The sequence below is a fragment of the Sinohyriopsis cumingii genome, chromosome 7, assembly GCF_028554795.1.
Source record: "Sinohyriopsis cumingii isolate HCF-2022 chromosome 7, ASM2855479v2, whole genome shotgun sequence".
In the NCBI taxonomy this organism is placed as follows: domain Eukaryota; kingdom Metazoa; phylum Mollusca; class Bivalvia; order Unionida; family Unionidae; genus Sinohyriopsis; species Sinohyriopsis cumingii.
The window spans coordinates 87,819,285-87,840,014 of NC_142967.1; the positions used below are offsets into that span (position 1 = coordinate 87,819,285).

The 20,730-nt window shown below is 34.3% G+C and overlaps 1 protein-coding gene across 2 annotated transcripts; it reads left to right on the forward strand.

Annotated features, from left to right (window-relative positions):
• The first annotated feature begins 14 nt into the window (after positions 1-14).
• On the forward strand, positions 15-19,048 carry LOC149795674 (myosin regulatory light chain, smooth muscle-like). 2 transcript variants are annotated; one of them, XM_089965516.1, is made up of 8 exons: positions 15-151; positions 7,677-7,694; positions 9,375-9,446; positions 13,536-13,611; positions 14,450-14,551; positions 15,639-15,717; positions 16,715-16,763; positions 17,763-19,048. In XM_089965516.1, the coding sequence occupies exons 2-8, from the start codon at positions 7,683-7,685 to the stop codon at positions 17,856-17,858; spliced, it is 486 nt and encodes a 161-aa protein (XP_089821642.1). In that variant the 5' UTR covers positions 15-151; positions 7,677-7,682; the 3' UTR covers positions 17,859-19,048. The 2 variants fall into 2 exon arrangements, with proteins under 2 accessions (XP_089821642.1, XP_089821641.1); XM_089965515.1 differs by lacking the exon at positions 9,375-9,446 and adding an exon at positions 9,227-9,307 and having other exon boundaries at positions 19-151.
• Positions 19,049-20,730: the final 1,682 nt, after the last annotated feature.

Genomic DNA, 20,730 nt, shown 5'->3' on the forward strand with positions numbered 1-20,730 from the left:
GCGCAATGTATGCAGGATAAAGCTGATGGTTAGCAGCATTTCACTTTCGTAGCGTTCATTAACTAGCCCGGTTGTGAGCTTGTAGAGTGGCTGAGAGGTGACAAAGCCAGGACGGATCGGAATAAAAGTTTGTGTTAGTATCAGGAAAAAGGTAAGTGTTCACTTCTCATCACGCATTCTAGGTGATACCACTTTGAATATTTTTTTTTTTCTTCTATGGTACTTGTAGAACATCACATTTACAAACAAATCAATTAAATTCCCGATTTCTGATTCGACGCCAATAATTGCAATTTTATAACGTTCATATGAGTAATCTGTGAAATCTTAGTTTGGTATGGGCGATTTTAAAGGAGAAATTTCTGTAAATCCCAATTTAGAGTACATTCGTATCATGGAACCAAATATTTTTTAGTTTACAGTGAATAAAAGTGTTGTGAATGTCTATTCATGCGACATTGTACTTGAAATTCCTTAGAACTCCACATTTTTCTTGGTATTTTCATGGCCACCCTGCCAAAAACAGACCGACCAAGTACCGTGTTGGTTATGGTCTTCAGTGTGTTGAAAGTTGTAAGTGGTTTCGGGGTTTAAAAAAGTCAATTCCTTTGATGGGAAGTAGAAAAATGGTTTCAAAATGGCGTTAACTAAATCTCCATAACATGACACTTGGTAACACCTAGACATGATTGAAGTTTTGGAATCACAAAACGACTATTTGAATAAAATGTGGACACGTGAAATCATCAAAAAGTTCAAGGTCATTTAAGTACAAATTGAAAACTAAAATAGAAAGAAAGAAAAAAATCCCCGACAAATCTCTGTGTCTCTGCATACAAGTAATCAAACGTTAGCATATGTCCAACCGGAAGGCACCCAAATTCTATTTTAAATATTTTCGGTTTTCAAAAGACGCAATAAATAAACCAATGCGCTTCTATAAGCGAACTTGGTCATGATTTTTCACCTCATCTAGTCAAATTAGCATGATTTGAATTTTGTATAAATAGCGAAGTGAACCAGTCTTTAACATTTAGCTCTAAGGTCGAACTTACACGACGTCAGCGTTGTTGGATCTCGAGAGACCGTTTTATTGTATTTTTCCTTTTAAAAGAAGAAAAATTTAAGTTCTTCGTTTTCTGCTCAGTAATATTGTAAATATTGTATCTTTCTATTTCACAACTTGATTGCATGTGCAGAATAGAAACAAAAAAAAAAAAAAAAAAAAGGAATTTCAAGTCGGTATTAGTGATTACAAGATAAGGTCAGTTTTAAGTCATTAAATTTTGTATCATTCAGATATACTGCTGCAATTGAAAACGATTGCATACGTAACTAATAAAAAAATGTATGAAACAAAACATCGCCAACTTCTGTGTAAGTAATGAAAAGGACAAATAAAAGGGAATTTAATCCAAAAAATGGAATTAAAAGGTGGGAAAATAAATCAGCGTTTAGCAAGTCGTGAATAGTTGTAAAATATATTTAGAATGATGCAAATCCGTGTTGTTATATAGTGTAATGAGGGCCATACATATACCTATTGATAGGAGAAGATAATCGATTGGTTTCCATAAAAAGTTTCCTTCTTTCACTATAAAACTGCATTATCAAGAGGGTACTATATCTACGCCTTCCGAAGACTTCTTCACCTTCGAAAACAACGGAGTTTGCATTGCCGAGTTACATGTAGAGCAATTTTTCCACTGTAGTGAAATGCATTGGATTTATCTTATTCGAGTCCAAGTGCAAATTCCAGTTGAGATTGTACGGTAACGCAGACGTTTTGGATAAGCATATTACGATCGTATTCAGTTTTCATACCGGAAACCAACTCCTTAAATGGCAACCAGTCACAAAACAGCCTAAGCACAACACTGAAATAGAACTCAAAACTTCAAAATTAGAAGAGTTGGTCTTATTCAGTCAAATGGTAAAAAGCATGTACGTAGAAATGGAATACAATAATACTTCACTTTTTAAGATTGAAAAATCTCTTGGAATGAAGTTTAAGAAGACCAATATTTCATAAATTACAGCACGACTTCAAAAATGTTGTGCTCAGACAGATTCGTGACTACGAGACCAGGTCTACAAATGTTGGAAATTCGCAAAAGAGGGGATGAAAAAACTTTCGCATTTTAAGCGTGCATGAGTTATAGTCGAGAAGGAATTTACTAAAACGTTACTATGACTTTTTTTCCCCCTTTATGATAGCTATAGGCTGATTAGTAATTTCTTGTTCACTGTGTTCCGTTGGAGAAGTAGTTCGTGTAACTTTGTCAGGTTTGTTAACATTGATCAAGTCTACCGACTTGGCAAAAATCCAGAAACTATCCGATATTGCTATGGTAACGGCAAGAGAGCGGAAAACAGTTGATAAGGCAACCTGCTGTTGAGTGCCTGGAGAGATCAGGTTTCACATTCAGAGTTAGACTGATTCTAATCTACCTTGGCGGGGGGTGGGGGAGAGGGTACGTGCCAAAAAAATGTACATGAAAACAGACTTTGTAACATGAGCTGCAATACAATGCTGTGCTAATCCAGTTTGGCGTAGTGTGGAGTGAATAAAGAGGATGCACACATTGGGTCATACAGTTTTCCATCCCTATTATACATGTTACCAATCCGAAAGATATGGCCACAACTATAAGGAGCAGGAAATCTTTGGCATACCGTCAAAAGATCTGAGGGGAGAAAAATAACGAAGTTAACGAATTCCATACTTTGCGAATAACAGTATACACTAGTTATTTATCTAACCTATTAGTTATACTCCGGTAATTTGTACTGGTAGACGGAATCAGTTGAATTTTGTTGACATAATTCCGCACAATATATAAAAAAAATCTTTCACAAAAATGGTATAATTTTCCTACGATGTTATCCCTGGTTGCAAACTTTTGTTCCATCAAATATAATCTAATTCACCAAAATATTATCCAGAACGTTTGTTTTATGATTGTTATCTCTAATTTATGATTGTTATCCCAAATTTATGATTGTTATCCCTAAAACACTCGACAATGTTATTACAGCAGTCTGACCTCACTTAAAGTGTGAATTCGATTTTAAGCATTTCCATTGGATGTTCTGATAACTAACACACCATTACAAGACAATGCCTGTCCGTTATGCATCACTGAATCCAGCATCTTTCGGCCGATCAGCGTGACGTCATGAGTTTGCACGATCAGTTTCTCATAAAAATAAGAAAAGTATTATATCTTAAGAAGTGGAGATGTTATCCCTCTAGAGAATTTCCGTTCTGCATCACTGAATTATTTACTCGGCTTGTTGAAATAGCGTACGTTTTTAAACGCAAGAATGGAATCACGTGATTTATAAACAGATTAATAAAATAGTAATATAAATGCATTAATTATTGAATACCTAATTTATTTTGTTTTCATATTCGATAATTATAGTAAATTTGAGGGTATGCTGGTGTATCGCAATTAGTTTCATGCATTATTTGAATCTCGTGTACAATAATAGCACCATGATCATAGAGTCTCGTACCTGTACGTCTTCATTTTCCTTCAAAACGAGGCAGCCAAAAAAGATTGTTATATGCTATTCTTTTTAAGTTCCTTTTTAACTGGGTAAACGTTACGTGTGTATGGGGGGTGGGGTGGGGGGAGGGTGGTGGTGGTCAGAGGAAATGTGTTTGGAATTAAAACCTGGGGCCACTGCTCTTTCAGAATTAATATGTGGAACCCTTTTTAAATCCGGATTTATCATCCGTCTATCTTTCTTACATTACGAACGGGACTAAGCGAGAAATATGTATTTCGGTCACGTGGTTGGTAAGTCTGACGAATAACTAGTAGGCAATCAGGTAGGCTAATTATTATTGAATATAAATACTTACTAACAATTACCAAAAAACATTTAATGTTTGTGTGGCATTAATTCACGTTTTGATTAAAACATTTCGTGCAAGATTCCAGTGATGAAGATGAAATGTCTTATGAATTGTAACAGTGATAATCATTGTTTGGGCCAGTGCTGAGATAAGAAGTCTTATAGATTGTAACATTTCAAATCATTGCGTATCACGTGCTACAATCGCTGTATATTCATTTTGTCCATGACCGGGACGTCATGAGTTTGCACGCTCAGTTTCTCCTATAAGAATGACAAAAAAAATGTATTTAAGAAGTGGATATGTTATCCCTCTCGTAAATATCTCCTTGTCCGGTTTCTTGTTTTTCTTTATTTTTATATAGAAGGTAGCAATAAACTTCAAATCATTATTTGTTTGGAAAACCCCAATGCTTAACGATTACTGCCTGCTTGCAAGAATAAAAACATAAACGCGCTATTGTCTTAAAGTTTTTAATAGCTCTTTAATGCACTACATCTCACAGCCTCGTCAATGTTCATTCTGAATCTAATATGGATAACAAAATAATATACATACAATATAGTTGAGATAAATTTTATCTGATTCAGTATAAGTTTACCGATTCGCATTGGATGATGCTTATGGTCCGACCTTTTTGGTAGAAAATTAGCAAATATGTGATGCTTTAGCCAATCCTTGCACTTTTGAGCTTTCTGTGCCTTCACACATCACAGCCAGTCACACATTCAAACATTAATACATTCTATTGAATGCTCTATCCCAAACAATGGTAATATAACTGTTTATTTTTTTGGTTTAATACTGTCGTCAAAAATAGTCATCAAAAAGTAACATTTTAAAGGAAAACCTCAGTAAAGTTATATATGGCCCTGACACTACTCCGCCCTTGTTAATCCTCACGAAATTCTAAACTTTTGAACGAATTTTAATAGTTATGGCTATTAATATATTTGGGATTTAGACAGAATTGTAATTGTGACAAGGCCACGTCATACTTGCCCTAACCATGTACTCCTAGACGAACAGAATTAATTACTTTTCACTTCCTGTGACGTTGAATTGGCACGTCTTGCTAATGATAGTATTTAGACTGTAATTTGAGTTTCCATTAATCGGATTGCTTCCATATTGTTGCACTTACTAAAAGCTTTGCAGACTCTATTAAGACTGATATTATTTAAAACAAAATATAGGATTTTTGCATATTATCAGTGGCAACTCACACAAAATTTTTTATACAAATTCATACAAAACCCACATTTCTCAGTTGATAACTTGTAAATGTTGACGACTTTATCAGAGAAATAATTGGATAAGCTAATTTTTACATGAAAAATATTCAATTATTATTGATGTTGTATTTTAGTTCTTTCATTAGTGTATGCATGCCTGAGTTCGAAGTTGTAAAAACGCGTTTCATAAACACTGTCAAGTGATCGATCAAGGATAGATCTTGTCATTTGACATGGCTAATTTATCTCGTTAAGCGTACTTCGCAGCACGTAGCTGTATTATTCAACAACCGTAGGCATCACAAATTAGATGCGATGTATTCGTAATAGTTCATTATTTACATCGTGTTTCTTATGGGTTTTTTTACATCACGTATCAGACATTGTATAGCTGTACATGCAGCTAGCCCGCTTACATGCACTTGAACATTAGTATACAAACGTGATCTCTCTCTCTCACACACACACACACTCTGACGTGACATCTACGCGCGTAGATCACATGATGTTCCTTTTCCACGCATTTTTTGTTTGTTTGACTCTGCATCAGAGATATACTTAATAATCAAAACTGAACACCCTCTGATAGTCTTTGTGTTTTTAAAAAATATATTATGTACATGCTCCTGTTTCACAAGATGGACTCACCATGGTATATATTGCAATGGATAAATGTATCGTCTTTAGAGAGACTGACCAGATTGTATCTCTGACGAAGACCCTGATGTAAACTTATGACGTCATAGCCATCTTTTCCGGAAGCGACCATAAGTTATATACACAACGACACTTTCACCTGGACACAAGATAATAAGACACCCACTAATCCCAGCATAGCTTAAGGTTTTAAGTTAATCCAAGGGTCGCAGATTTAATATTCACCTAGGTCAGCTCGATTTGGCTCCTTCGCTTGTCTGTAGTAATGGCTTGTAGCTACGTTTCTCAGCATTATATATCTATTAAGGTTTTAGAAGTCCCATTTAAGTCAACCAACACGCCTACGACATGTCTGCCATGTAATTCTACGCAAAAGCCAAAAGGCTGGATTTAATAAACATTTTATACAGCTACTATTCTTCACTACTCAGCAAATCCCACGGAAAAGATCAGGGGGAAAAAAAAAACCTCATACATAAATAAGTTTCTTATTTAGGATGCAATAATTAGTACAGTTATTGTCGTCATACATCAAGAGAAACTGATAAGCAGACGATACATGAAGGGAAAGATTTACATTTTTCATTACTTATTTGTTATATTTGCGCAGATCTGGGAATTATAGAATGAGATGATGACGTGCAGGCATTGGAAGATAAGGCATATAACAGGAAGTCCGCGTAAAATGATCTGACTTTATGCTCTGATGTTACTGGCATGTATTAAGATGAAGATAAAATTTGATAGGTTAAGGGCAGCTGACCGAGAATCATTGATTCCGTTCCAGAAATCTGTTCATTAGCGATCGTTTCCTAATTGGGAATGGTTGTATTTATGCCACGTCTAAGTTTAACTCCGGAGCGGTAACCATACCTCACCAAAATATTACTAGCAGCTTTAAATGTAGTGAAGGTCCTAGTTGCCACATTTCCAGCAACAGTAACTTTCAAGACCCGTATGACTTTAAGCCATCGACATCATCGGTTTATTAAAAAATAATCTAATGGTTAAACATTTACACTCAACACGTGGAAACCTCTCTGTGGATTAGCAGGGTAACCTTAACGGTATGTCACGTGACATATCCAGTCGCAGTATACATAAAGCGCCCACTCATCAGTCACGTGAACATCACACTTTGGCTCTGTGCCATTATAAATACTATTGCATTGTAGCATTTCCAATATGACTTAATTAGGTTACTTGGAGGGTACACAAACGAGTTCATGAACATGGGAAATTGTTAAAATAAGTTGATGAGCCAGTCTTTTACATTTATAACATGCTCCATACTGCATGCAGCGGTAGCTATTACACTTTTGTTGTACATATTTAGGGTGTCATTCTGTATGCATGGATAAACGGGGACATTATATATATATATATATATATATATATATATATATATATATATATATATATATATATATAGTCTTTCCGTATTACCTATTTATAATGTTTGAAAGAAGTCGCAATGCTTTCTTGGGATTCAACCATAAATATTGTACTCGAGAAAAGAATTTATCTCACAAATGGTAGAAATTCCTTTTTATAAGTACGATGTAGCAAAAAAGATTTTTTGGGAAACGGCAGCTTGTGATAAGTTATTGCCGATAATTGCCACGATAAACTAGCTCGTATAGCATCGCTACTCGGAACATTTTAAACAATTTCTTCACAGTTGTAACTTTTGAAAAAATATTATTATTATTATTATTATTATTATTATTATTATTATTATTTATATGGTTAAGAAATAAAATGAACTTGACAGTAATCCACGCTTCTTTCGTTTATAAATAATTTCAAAGTTCGAGTATAGAACAGAGGTGGAAGAGGATAAATGAAATGACTATATTCAGATTTAGACTTATTTATATCAGTGACTTTCACATATCTTTTTCCTTCTGTTTCAGATCAAGATGTCAGACGATGTAAGTATGCCGATGGATTTGGATTTTCAAACCGTAAATTCTTCTCCAACTTTAGCGTATAAACTGAAGTCATTTTTTTTTTTCCTTCTGCTGCTGTTTGGCGATTAATGCTGTAACAACATGACAAATTATTATCATTCTATCTAGAACAAAAATGCGAAACAAACAAAAAGGCCGCATACTTTATATGTTTATTCGTGTCAGATTATCACGAACCTTAAATGAATTTCTTCCGTTTATTTGAGGGAGAAGACATTATTGCAACTGGTTTGCCATACAGATGATTTAGACCGTTACTTTCGATAGTGTCTTGAACATGTGAGTTAATAATGACAAGGACTGTAGAAAAAAATATGAACCTTTGGATCATTAACACAGGTACTCTACTAATAATCAGAATATGAAATCAATTTTTGTTTTAAAGGTGATAGGTTTTGAAAGTTTCCTTTCATTGCTGTCACGATTGCAATTTTTTTCATGATAGGTTGCGGATTTTGAGATACAAGTATTTCCGTTTTCTGAGGCTCCATGTCACTATAAATTAAGTTATCTATTCACGAGAAGTGCAACATTTCATGTCGCTTTGCCATTTTCTTTTTATACCTTGTAGCCATGCTGGTATTAGACCAATAAGAAAAGCTATGCGATGACGTGTCGTCTGTCTTTCATAACGCTTTCGGTTGTCACTAGTTTGCAGTTTTGTAATTACTGTCGCCAAAGTAGCGCGATGATGGCTACAAAGCTCTGTAAAACAAAACTCAGCCAGTTTTAATGTTGGATTCTAGATTTAAGTGCAGACTTATTTCCAGCTGGTGAAACACAAACCTAATTTGATAAGATTTAAATTGACCAATCTAATAGAACGAGTCCAAAGTTGTTGTTAAAGGATGCAACTAAACGTACTGAGGTTGCTAGAATCTTTCTTGCCAATGACTTTTACTGTAATTGATCCATATCAAATATCAGGTTGCGCTTATACAATTTTTAAGGCTACCATTAGAATATACCCTACAGTGGCTTTTGTGATAGGAAATCTCGTCATCTGTTTTTATTCTTTAAAAAAGAAACATGTCAGTAAGTTCATCTGAAGTTTCTAGCATACGGCGGTGTGAAATGAGATGTGGCGGTGGACTGAAAAGTCGACACATAACGTGCTACCCTCTGTCTGATAATATTGTTACGAGTTCGCGTTTTCATTGGTTGCTTTTGAGATGATGGAATTTCCCTTAAAACTATGGATGTTTTTAAATTCATTCATTAAATGAAAAATAGAGCATGGCGCCAATGCTGTAATGCTCCAAACAATCTGAAGTGAACATTTTGCAAACTCACTCGCAGAATATGTTGTGATTCTATTATGGAATTAGCTGGCATCTTCTGGAGTTTCCTTGAAATGCTTTCGATTACAATTTGCTGGCAAAAGAAGGAGCAATATAAGTGTGGGTGGGGTGATATTGATCGATCTATCATGAGAGTTTTGGACCAGTAAGGCGTCTACTTCTTCCAGGAACTTTTGTTACTGTATATCACAGAGCCAGAAGTCACGTGCAGAGAGGGCTACGTCAAACGTATTTTCAAGGTTACCGCAGAAGATAGTGCAGGAAATGAAAGAGGTATGGCATAAGTCGAAAATCAGAAGTAGATTCCTAAAATTCATTTATTCCATTCTCTACATTTCAGAAAAAGGCAAAGTCCGCTACCTCCAGTGTCCTCACCAAGTTTTCTCAAAGCCAAATTCAGGAAATGAAAGAGGTCGCAGATTCATGACTGTATTGAGCATGCGCGAGCGAAAATCCAATGCGCCCTAATTTACCATGTTTAAACCTGACTTTTCTAACACCCTTTGATTTCAGCATGGCTGGCGCTGAGGTGATGGCTCCTCCCCTCCACGGATCACGTGGCTAATGACAGCTTTGAATTCTCCATATTTAATACTGCATGAATTTGTATTGATATCACTCTCCAAACCTAACAAAGACACATTTATATGTTACACTTTCCTGCTTATCCAGTTTGCTGATGGAGTCATGGGTTTTTAGTACCTGTCAAAACATTTAGAAACCAGTGAGAGAAGACACGTCTGTACATGAGTAATTCAACATTGAACGTACTGTCTGTTTCATTTATCTAATTGAGGAAAAGTGTTTCTTTAACGCTAAATATTTTTTTTTTGAATATTAGTTTGGAAATGCTGACAAGAGTCAATTGATTTTTACGCACGTTCAACTTTTTCCATCAAAATTTAAGGAATGAATAATAACCTACATTTAATTGACTAATTACTTGTAAGTAGCTGTGCAAGGTCACGTTTGAGCGATATAACTGCTATGCATAGACAAGATATAGGGTTGACTGATTCATGTACATACATGGAAATACGTTCATGTCCGTTTTGTATGCATTTTTGGTAAAACGAGTATTAAACAGAATCTGTATCGACAGAGTATATATATGTATTAATTTGAAGTAAAGTAGGAATTAATATTAAATATATGGCCCGCATCTTGTCATTATTTTCTTAATTAGAACTATATATATATATATATATATATATATATATATATATATATATATATATATCAAAAGATCATCTAATGAGTAATTTCCAAATTATTTATGATAACATTTATTAGCCCTGCCCGTTCTGAATGGTTTACTTCAGTGTTTTCTCCCGCTTCCCTCCGTCCCAATTATATAATGTTTCATTCGTATTATACGTACAAATACAAATAATAGCGTTGTTATGGAGACAATTTTGGAAGCCCTTCTGAGTAACAGGAAGCTGGCATGAATGAAAAACCCTTAATATAAATAATTATTCAACAATCTCACACATCTGAAAGCTTTTCCAATACATGCATGTGTAAAAGTATTTAATTCTGGAAATGGGTATCGTTTGTGTCCCTGTCCATTTTGTACACCTAACATGAAGGGTATCGGTGGTATGAGACAGATCAATTAGTCAAGAGTATATTAATATCCGGATAAAAAAAAATTTCTTCCTTCTTTCTTGAGATATTACACTTCATGTAGAAGAAGTCTTTCTGAAAACGTGAGAAAATTGATTAACTATCACCCAACAAGACATGCTGCTCTTATGGATTTGTGCCAATATTTTCATTACGTATTTGCATCGCATACACTACAGGTCATTTGGGGCCCGATATCAGAAGGTTGCATACATATATGAATAAAGACCGAGTTTCTTAACCGGCCAATCCGGTTAGAAAGGGTAGGTGATCAATGTTGCATATCAGCTGCGATTTGTCAAGCAGTAGAGCGTTAGTTATATACCCTTATCAAGGTCTAAGCCACTAATGTAAAATCTCGAGCAGTGGAGCGAAGTTATCTACCCTTATCAAGGCCAAATCTGCTAATGTTAAATCTCGAGCAGTGGAGCGTAGTTATCTACCCTTATCAAGGCCTGACGACTAATGTTAAATCTCTAGCAGTGGAGCGTAGTTATCTACCTGCATCAAGGTCTGAGCGACTAATGTTAAATCTCGAGCAGTGGAGCGTAGTTATCTACCTGCATCAAGGTCTGAGCGGCCATTGTTGAAACTCATGGAAACAGAGTTGTATTTTAATTAACTTCACTCTGCAGTCACTTGACACAATCGTTTGTCAAGCATCGCATGTCCATAATGAAAATTACCGAAGCCAACAGGTAGAAAATGGGTTAATTCCCCAAATGTCAGTAAAGTTCAGGCTCAACTTTGGTATAAAAAAATGGATCCCTTTTATAGAGGACGTCACCTATAGGAGAGTATGGCATGAACGTTGACAGTGTGGCATATTTTTTGCCACAATATTAAGTCCTGTAGCTAATGTAACAGAAAAGAAACCACAGTCCTTGTCGTCTCATATTGATTTTGTCACGCTACCAAGATTTTGTTGTTTCTAATTGTAGAATAACATTTAATATAGTTGTTACAATTTTAATTTGCCTTAATTAGAAGATATAGGAATGCATTATGTAAGATAAGTAGTAATCTCGTGTAACTGGGTTGCCATCTACAACTATCCAGTCAGAGTTTGCGATTTATAACTCTTTCAGTTACGCATAGGTATCTTTTTGCCCTCCACTAGTATTGCAATAATCTCTCCACATGTAGCCACATTTAGTTGCAACAGCAACCCAAGTAATGAAAACTGTGATCGTGGCTAACCACTCTGTTTATTAATGTTTTTGTAGTTGATTAGAACCCCAACTGTGTATTAATACTTTACACTTGATGCTAAGTGGAATTGCCAAGGAGCTAGGTGCATATGTGGAAATAGTGCCATAATTACTATGTGTGTTCTATAGACGTTCCTTTGGCAGAACTAGCATCAAATGCAGCCAGTCTTGATTTGCTCCATGCCTAGTGATTCTTTTTACAATTTCGCTACGAATTAAACTTGTGCGGCATGTAACTAATTTATAATACATTATGGAAATATGTAATATGGTTGGATTATAAAAGACACACTTTTGGTGTACATGTATTGTGTTTAAACGATACCTATCTCGTTTAAGCTCCCCTTAGCAGATAAGTAAATTAAATATATATATATATATATATATATATATATATATATATATATATATATATATATATATATATGCGCTTGAGAAAACAAAAGTTGAAAATCAAGCTTCCAACAATCTATCCCAAAGTGAAGTCTGTTGATGAGAACAAGATGAAGGCCAAGAATTTATCAGTATGCCACCAATACCCCCGTATTTTACCCCTTTGCTGTGTTTTGCATGGCTTTCTGTTGCTTGTTTTATTAAAACACACAAACATACCTACCTACTTACTATATGAAGCCATTTGCTCTGAATTTCTCTTTCTCGAGGTATGTTGCCAAACATCTGTCCGAGGCAAATGGATGTGTGTTGATGCTTGTATCTATTTATCTTTTCACAATTTTGAAACATAGGAATTTATCCACGTATCTATTATATAAAGTATTCAAAGAATGCAAAATTCAGTGCTGGATCGAGACCAGTGTTTTTACAAGTGTGAGCATGAAATATGTGAAATGTGAAAGTTTTTCCGGCAATTTCTCTTCAGTTCTATAAGATGAAAGAAAATTTAGAAAATTGGAAATTTATGAATCTATAACTCCAGCTTCAAAATGCGTTGATTTTTGTATGTTATTTAATTATGAATGATGTTACATAAAAACATCCTCAAAGTCAGCAAAATATTTATGGCACCTCATTAATTTGCTTTCAACTGTTTATTTCATTTAAAATTTGGCGTTTTTTTTTTTTTAAAAAAAGATACGAAGAGATCGTTATTTATACCGTGTAATATTCCTCTTTCAATAGAGTGTACTTATTACAGAGTGTACTTATTACAGAGTGTACTTATTCCATAGAGAGGAGTGAAAAATCACAACAAATGGCAGTATGAGCAGTATGTTTTGTCATAGTCTGTCTCATAAAGTCCGATACCCCCACCCCTCGGAAATAATAGATCTTGCAAAAATACCTGATCCCAATATTAACCGAGTCCCAAGAAAGCATCAATTAATCTTTCATTTAAAACATTATTATCAGGCTTACAACAGTTACATCTAGTTTATTAAAAGATTAAACTTGTTTAATTTGGTACTTAACTTCCAGGGATAATACACATGTTTACAAATAGAATTTTAAAAGATAGATAAACCAAAACGATATGTAATTATGAATGATGTCAAACACATTTAAGGATTCGTTCTCCCATGTATTCCAATTACAGTTTTGAAATGAATTCACAGACTCTCGTTACATGATTGTGTTAGTTATAAGATGTGTAACAACATATGTTTTTGTCATTATTATTATTATTATGCTGATATATGTAGGCTTTCACAATGATCGACCAGGACAGAGATGGTCTCATTAGCAAAGGTGACCTCAAGGAGATGTACTCTTCATTAGGTAAGTCCACATGATGTCACACTTAAGATATTATTAGAAAAGGTATTATTTAATGAGGTACATACATACATACATACATACACTCACTCATACATACATACATACATACACGAAGAAAGAAGGCTATTTGATAGAATGCCTTATTTATATAAAACAGATTTGATGATATGTTTTAAGGATTTTCAAATTTGTAACCTTTTTTCTTTTTTTGATGCATATTTTACCGAATTTTAACATCTTTATGTTTTATATTATATTTTATTTTGTTTTCATGTTTGCAATTAGTTTGGAAGGGTTTATCTTCCTACATTCTTGCGCCATTTATTTGAATACTTATTTAAACTTAACCTTTACATGGCAACGCATAACTCCATACTACATAGGTACATGAAGGAAATATATAATAGATATGTAGATATGTAGAGAGTGTTTAATGGCATGTCAGTACAATTAAATTTACGCTCTAAAAAAATTAAAGATGGAAGCTGTAACAACTTAAGGAAGATAAAGTTGATAAACCCTTCTAGATGTAAATATTTGGTCTTTCAAAGTCAAAGATAAAAGGTGAAGTTATTTACTTTTTTTCAAACAGCGTCTTGTATAAACGTCAGATATGTTCTGGGGTGAAAAAAATGTGTGTTTATATATATATATATATATATATATATATATATATATATATATATATATATATATATATATATATATATATATATATATCTATGTGTGTGTGTGTGTGTGTGTGTGTGAATGGGACAGTCAGTTATTTTCATATTAACGTTTGGAACACCGTAAGTTTTCCGCACTTAAAATATGTATTTTATCTGTATCTGTTCAGGTGTTACTCCATCTGAGGATATACTAGACAGTATGCTAAAAGAGGCACCAGGTCAATTGAATTTCACAATGTTTCTTTCCATATTTAGCGAAAAATTGAGCGGTAAGTTACATTATTGTACATTATAAGTATAGATTTGACTTTTTTCAATCTTCAGTTTTTACATAAGTGGAAATAAAATCAATAACATTATAAAAAACTCTAATTTTATATGGTAATGAAATTACTCGAAAGTCATTATCAGGACCGTAACTACCGCCTCCACGGCCCCTGCATTGGAGGGGGAAGAGAAGGAGGAGGGGCGCATTTATGAAGGGGCACAAAATCCTAAATTTAATTACATGGCGGGGTTAGGGGTAATTTAAAGTTCCTCCGCTGGTAATTAAGGTTGTAAATTTCTCATGCAAAGGAATAGCCAACAGCCAGTGAATCCTAAAAGATTTAAACATCAACGATGTTTAGATATTATTTATCGTTATGGTGCAGTTTTTATGTTATTGAATAATATTTGATCCGAAGGCTTTTTATAAATTTTGCAGAGTGTCTTCAATAGGTGGAATGTTTTTAAATACGTATTTATATTCAGTATAGTATATCATATGTATATAAAATCAGTATAGTATATCGAACGTATATATAGTCAGTACAGTATCAAACGTATATATAGTCAGTACAGTATATCAGACGTATATATAGTCAGTAGAGTATATCATACGTATATATATTCAGTAGAGTATATCAAACGTATATGTATAGTCAGTAGAGTATATCATACGTATATATATTCAGTAGAGTATATCATACGTATATATATTCAGTAGAGTATATCAAACGTATATGTATAGTCAGTAGAGTATATCAAACGTATGTATAGTCAGTATAGTATATCAAACGTATATATAGTCAGTATAGTATATATAGTCAGTATATTATATATAGTCAGTACAGTATATCAAAAGTATATATAGTCTGTATAGTATATATAGTCAGTATAGTATATATATAGTCAGTACAGTATATCATATGTATATATAGTCAGTACAGTATATCATACGTATATATAGTCAGTACAGTATCTCATATTCGACATTCAGCATTCAGCTGCATACTGCATGTCTTTTTTGTCGTAATATTATTTTACAATAAAATGAAGCGAATGACTACAACCCATTGTTTCTGTATCATATAGGTACTGATCCTGAAGACACAATTAGGACTGCATTCGCTATGTTTGATGCTGATGGAAAAGGCACCTTACCTGAAGAATAGTAAGTACTTGTTTGTCTTGTGGGAGTGACTGTACGTGGTGTAACGTATATGCCTCGAGGCTTTCATGTTCGAATGCTTACTGGCAATTGTATAACCTCTATAAACATATTAAAAATATACAAAAATAATGTTCGACTTGACAATGGTTTCTACATACACGAAATTTGAAACAAATATCAGAGGGACATTCAATAAATTCGGTTCGTGGAGGTACTGAATGACCGGGTAACACTTCTCATTACATCTATTACATTCCTTCAAATTAATAATTGTCAAACACGGTTCAAAACTATTTTTGTATAGTTTCTGAAACGCTGTTTGGCAGGACGATTTGGGTCGCTCCACTCCCACCCCCAACCCAACAATCGAACACCAGAAGATGAATACACGTGTTTGAGTTATCATACATTCCAGTCGGTAGCTTATTAGACCTTGCAGTGTCCCAGTTGTCAGACATTCCAGTCGGTAGCTTATTAGACCTTGCAGTGTCCCAGTTGTCAGACATTCCAGTCGGTAGCTTATTAGACCTTGCAGTGTTCAATTTATCAGACAATCCAGTCAGTAGCTTATTAGATTTACTGTGTTCTAGTTATCCGACATTCCAGTCGGTAGCTTGTAGGACCTTACAGTGTAGTATTTGCATTGTATTAGAAAAGTGAATCACTGTTATTTGTTAGGAAAAAACTATATTAGAATTATGTGTACATTAGAATGATTTTTTTTATGTGTTACACATTTTTACATGGTTTTGATCTCTTTATCTGCATAGTAAACACAACCAAATATGGAATGGTTTCTGGAGGTATATTCGACAATTCGATATATATATATATATATATATATATATATATATATATATATATATATATATATATATATATATATATATATATATATATATATATAATGACTTAAACACTTATGCTTTTTATATAAAGGAATATTTTATTGATCTTATAGAAAGGATTCTACATTATTGCTTTTTTATTTCTGCAGTTTGAAAGACTTGTTGGAAAACATGGGTGATAACTTTACTCAGGACGAGGTATGTATATAATTTTGTTTACCAACACTGTGCATCTAAATCTCGTCTAGGACGATATTCTCAAAGCCTATCGAGCGTGGAGTTCATTCAAATCATCCCTACTCAGCTTGCCATTTTTAGCAAATGAAGTGAAACTGATTTATTTGAGCTAAACTACACTTGACTATTGTTGACAGTGACATGTTCAGTGTCGTAGAGAGCTGTCATGGGCCCTGGGGTAAGAAACACCCGGGCCTCTCCTAGTTCTTGTTCAAACACAAATTTTCTTTTATAAAATTAAAAAGTGTTGTTCGGCCCGGGCCTCCTTATGGGCCCGAGCCCCAGGGATATATACCCGGTTGCCCCCTTCTCATGTCGGCCCTGAACACGTTACCTAATGAAAGTGTCCTGCCATAAAAGCTTTTGAAACAAGCAGACGTACAAACGTGCATATTTAGAATTTTTATTTTTTGTGTTTTTGTTTGGATTGTATAAATGCATCATCCTTTCCTTTGATCAACGGAAATTTGGTTATCCTAACTAGGTCTCTTCAAATCAGAGTTCTTCCGTTAGTCTTGTGTTATTTGACACATCAAGATAAGTGTAATGTTACTCAAGAACGTTCTTCGTAAAGTAACTACAAGCGACTGCTACATGTGTAGGCATTTGCCTGCTTCTTGTTGAAATGATATAAATATCGGAAATCCGACAACTTTGCTGTTTTCATAAATTCATTAATACTTCTAAAATTAATCTGTTAGAAATTATTTAAGCATTTACCTTTTTTATTTGTGTAAGGTATACAAACATTTAAACCTCATAACTTTGAATGACACATTATCAAATTTACTTGTCATTTTGAAGGTCACATTATCGTAGAATCTGAGGAAGTAATTTTCCGTTTTGGTGAAATTAATATCAAGATATATTGTCAAAATACGCCTCCAGAACCTTCTTTTTCTTAATACTTTCCTGATTTTTATATCCGTCATGACGTCATTCGTTTCCATCCCGTTTCAGATTAGGCAAACGTGGAAGGAGGCCCCTATGGCGGGAGGAAAAGTTGATTACGTCAAATTCTCCGCACTTTTGAAGGGCAGAGGAGAGGAAAGTTAAATAACATCTCTGGCACTAGATGTACAGCCACATCACAACATTACCGGGTTACACCTTCCTTCACCCCATATCCAGGTGACTCTTCAGGCAGAGGAGAAATGGGACATTCGATCTTCTTCTTCATGGCGTGAAAATAGTTGATCTGATTTTGAAATAGAATCACCTGGATATTAGGGTGAAGACCTCTTTCTCTTACTGGTTTTCCCACCGGAGTCTCTCAGGTCAAAGAGTGTTATCATTCCATTTTTCTCTTGGTTGGATTACACTGGCTGAATGCAGAGAGCTAAGTTAGTTATTACACACTTGTTATTACGCTCGCTCCGGGGTATTGTGGGATGCGTGCGAACATCAAATTTGGCTGTTGCAGTGTGTTGTCTTGGCAACCGTTTTGATTGGCACCTAACTGGCATGTGGGAGAATATCATGTATGTCAGATGTAGATAAGATAATGAATTTACGGCCTGGTGCATCATCCCAGGTTGTTTCTATTTCTGTTGACCTGGGCGGCTCTGGTAATACGATCTGAAAGAATGCCATTACCAAATATAGATCCCCCAATCAGAAAACAGTAGGCACTACTTGGAGCTACCTACAACCCGTGCCACTGTGCCCAAATAACTGAGTCTTAGATCACTTGGTGGTGCGATTCAAATAGCTAATACCACATTTAAATAGGTAGTGTGATTCTGTTTTCTGTATTTAGTAAATTAGGCTTTTTATCATTAACAATTTTCTTTTCAATTGATGCAAAACCCAATCTTCTGTTTGAACGTGTTGATGATGATAACCTTTGTGTGTTGGTGGAGAAAAGGACTTTGTACAGTTTTGTAAGCGAAATCGGACCTGTCGTATCATGATCTTACAAATTCTTGAACTATATTTATTATTTATTTAATTTATACATCATTATAACACGTTATCTACTTATCCCGAAAATACACGTGTGTAAAACAGTCTGCTTCTGACGAGTAGACAAGTACTTGTTCTACTACGGGAACCATACATACTCGTACTTTAAAACAAATTCGTTGACGAGGGTATGTACGTGGAGGCCCTCGTCACCAAGTTTTTCACAGTAACTGTTGTAATTGTGTTCAAAGAGTTTGTATGTTTCTCGGTACACGCTCCCATTGTGGATTGTTCCAGTGTACACTAATCTAATAAAACAAAACCTCTGTGCACAGAGTCAACTGCCTTTCGTCCCATTCTTTACTTTAATACTGTTTCACCATTGTTGAATTTTTTGTTAAGATAGAATTTACACTTAAACTGATGCTGGCTAAATATTTAATATTTAACAGCCGGCGTATTTAAATTTAAGCGGAACACACAAAAAATACCAAGCATATTTGTGACTTCAGATTTTCTAAATTTAGTTTTCTCGCGAAATTTGCGAAACTTCTATTACGGATTTTTTATTTTGAGTCAGATCTACTTGATGAATCAACGTAATCTTCTGCAAGTCACATGGCTGAATCTTAGTGATCCTCGGCAATTCACATTGCCGAATAAAAGAATCTTTTAGAAACGAATGAAATCAATTATATTCCTGTTACTAATCTTGGCTATAATAATAATAATAATAATAATAATAATAATAATAATAATAATTATTATTATTATTATTATAATTATTATAATTGATATTATTATTATTATTATTAGTTCATCGAGTAAATTATCTTGCACATTCAGATGATATTGGACTGTAACAAAATGTAATATTTTGATTTTTTATTAATAATAAAGGTTATCTTTGTTGAAGGCTAATGAAGAAAATGAATAAATACTTCTAAAACAACTAAAATGGTCACTTGCCACCTTCTAGCACATTAATACACTGGTGTTGATCATATCAACGTTAGTTGAAGTTTGCCTGTATGAAGACAAATCGGCAAACATAATTCGTGTAAATAGACTAAACAGTGTCCCTTGGCAAATCGGCAACATAATTCGTGTAAATAGACTAAACAGTGTCCCTTGACAAATCGGCAGACATAATTCGTGTGAAACAGTGTCCCTTGGCTTTAAAATGTGCACGTATTGTCATATTTGCTTACCCTGAGTTTACAGGGAATTTTATGAGATTATTCTGCACTTAGTTTTCTGAGCACTGTGTGACCACTTTCTGTCTTTTACCAAGAAACTACAAATGGTGTAATACGTGTAATCCTTGCCTATCATAGCAAACACGATTAAGTCAAATATGTAATTATGATACTGGAAATGAAAACACAGACATTCTCTCTCTCTCTCTCTCTCTCTCTCATACACACACGCACACACTCGTCAGTACCAAATGCCAAAGTCAACCACTTTCGCACTGATTAAAATGCATTTGTACAGTGCATTTTATTAGTCAGGAACCCAATATATGCAATTTGTCGGCTTATAAATATAAAAAGATTTCATTCGCTGAAGAATTAGAAGTGAGTAACCGAAGCTCACGGTTTAACGATTAGTATATGTGAAGACACTGAGAAATGCATTTTAATGATCAGAAAGCAATGTTATGTCAGGGACTTTAGAAAGCAAATAGCAAACTATTTATTAAATACAAATTAGGTCACAGTAACTTCGTTCTTCCATTATGTTTTTGTTAGTCAACACAGATGCAAAACTTAAATTGGTTTTATGTCTATAATAATTTCATGTTGACCTGGTTTTGGAGTGATAATGTCGGGGATCTAAATTTATAAATGCATTTAATTTTTTATTATTTGACAGATAAATGTTAACCTCCTGATGCAGCAACACAACTCTTTTTTTTTCACCTTATGAAGTGGGTTTAATGCTCGTTTTTTCGCGGATATCATTATTATTTGTAAATCACGGAGGGAAAATTGCCTTTGCATGCCAATTTGTTTCAGGT

Bases quoted from the DNA above. Each gene is read 5' to 3' on its own strand.
- LOC149795674 (XM_089965515.1), top strand. The intron at 9,308-13,535 runs GTATGGCATAAG...TGATATATGTAG, and splicing joins TAGTGCAGGAAATGAAAGAG to GCTTTCACAATGATCGACCA. The intron at 16,764-17,762 runs GTATGTATATAA...ATCCCGTTTCAG, and splicing joins ATAACTTTACTCAGGACGAG to ATTAGGCAAACGTGGAAGGA.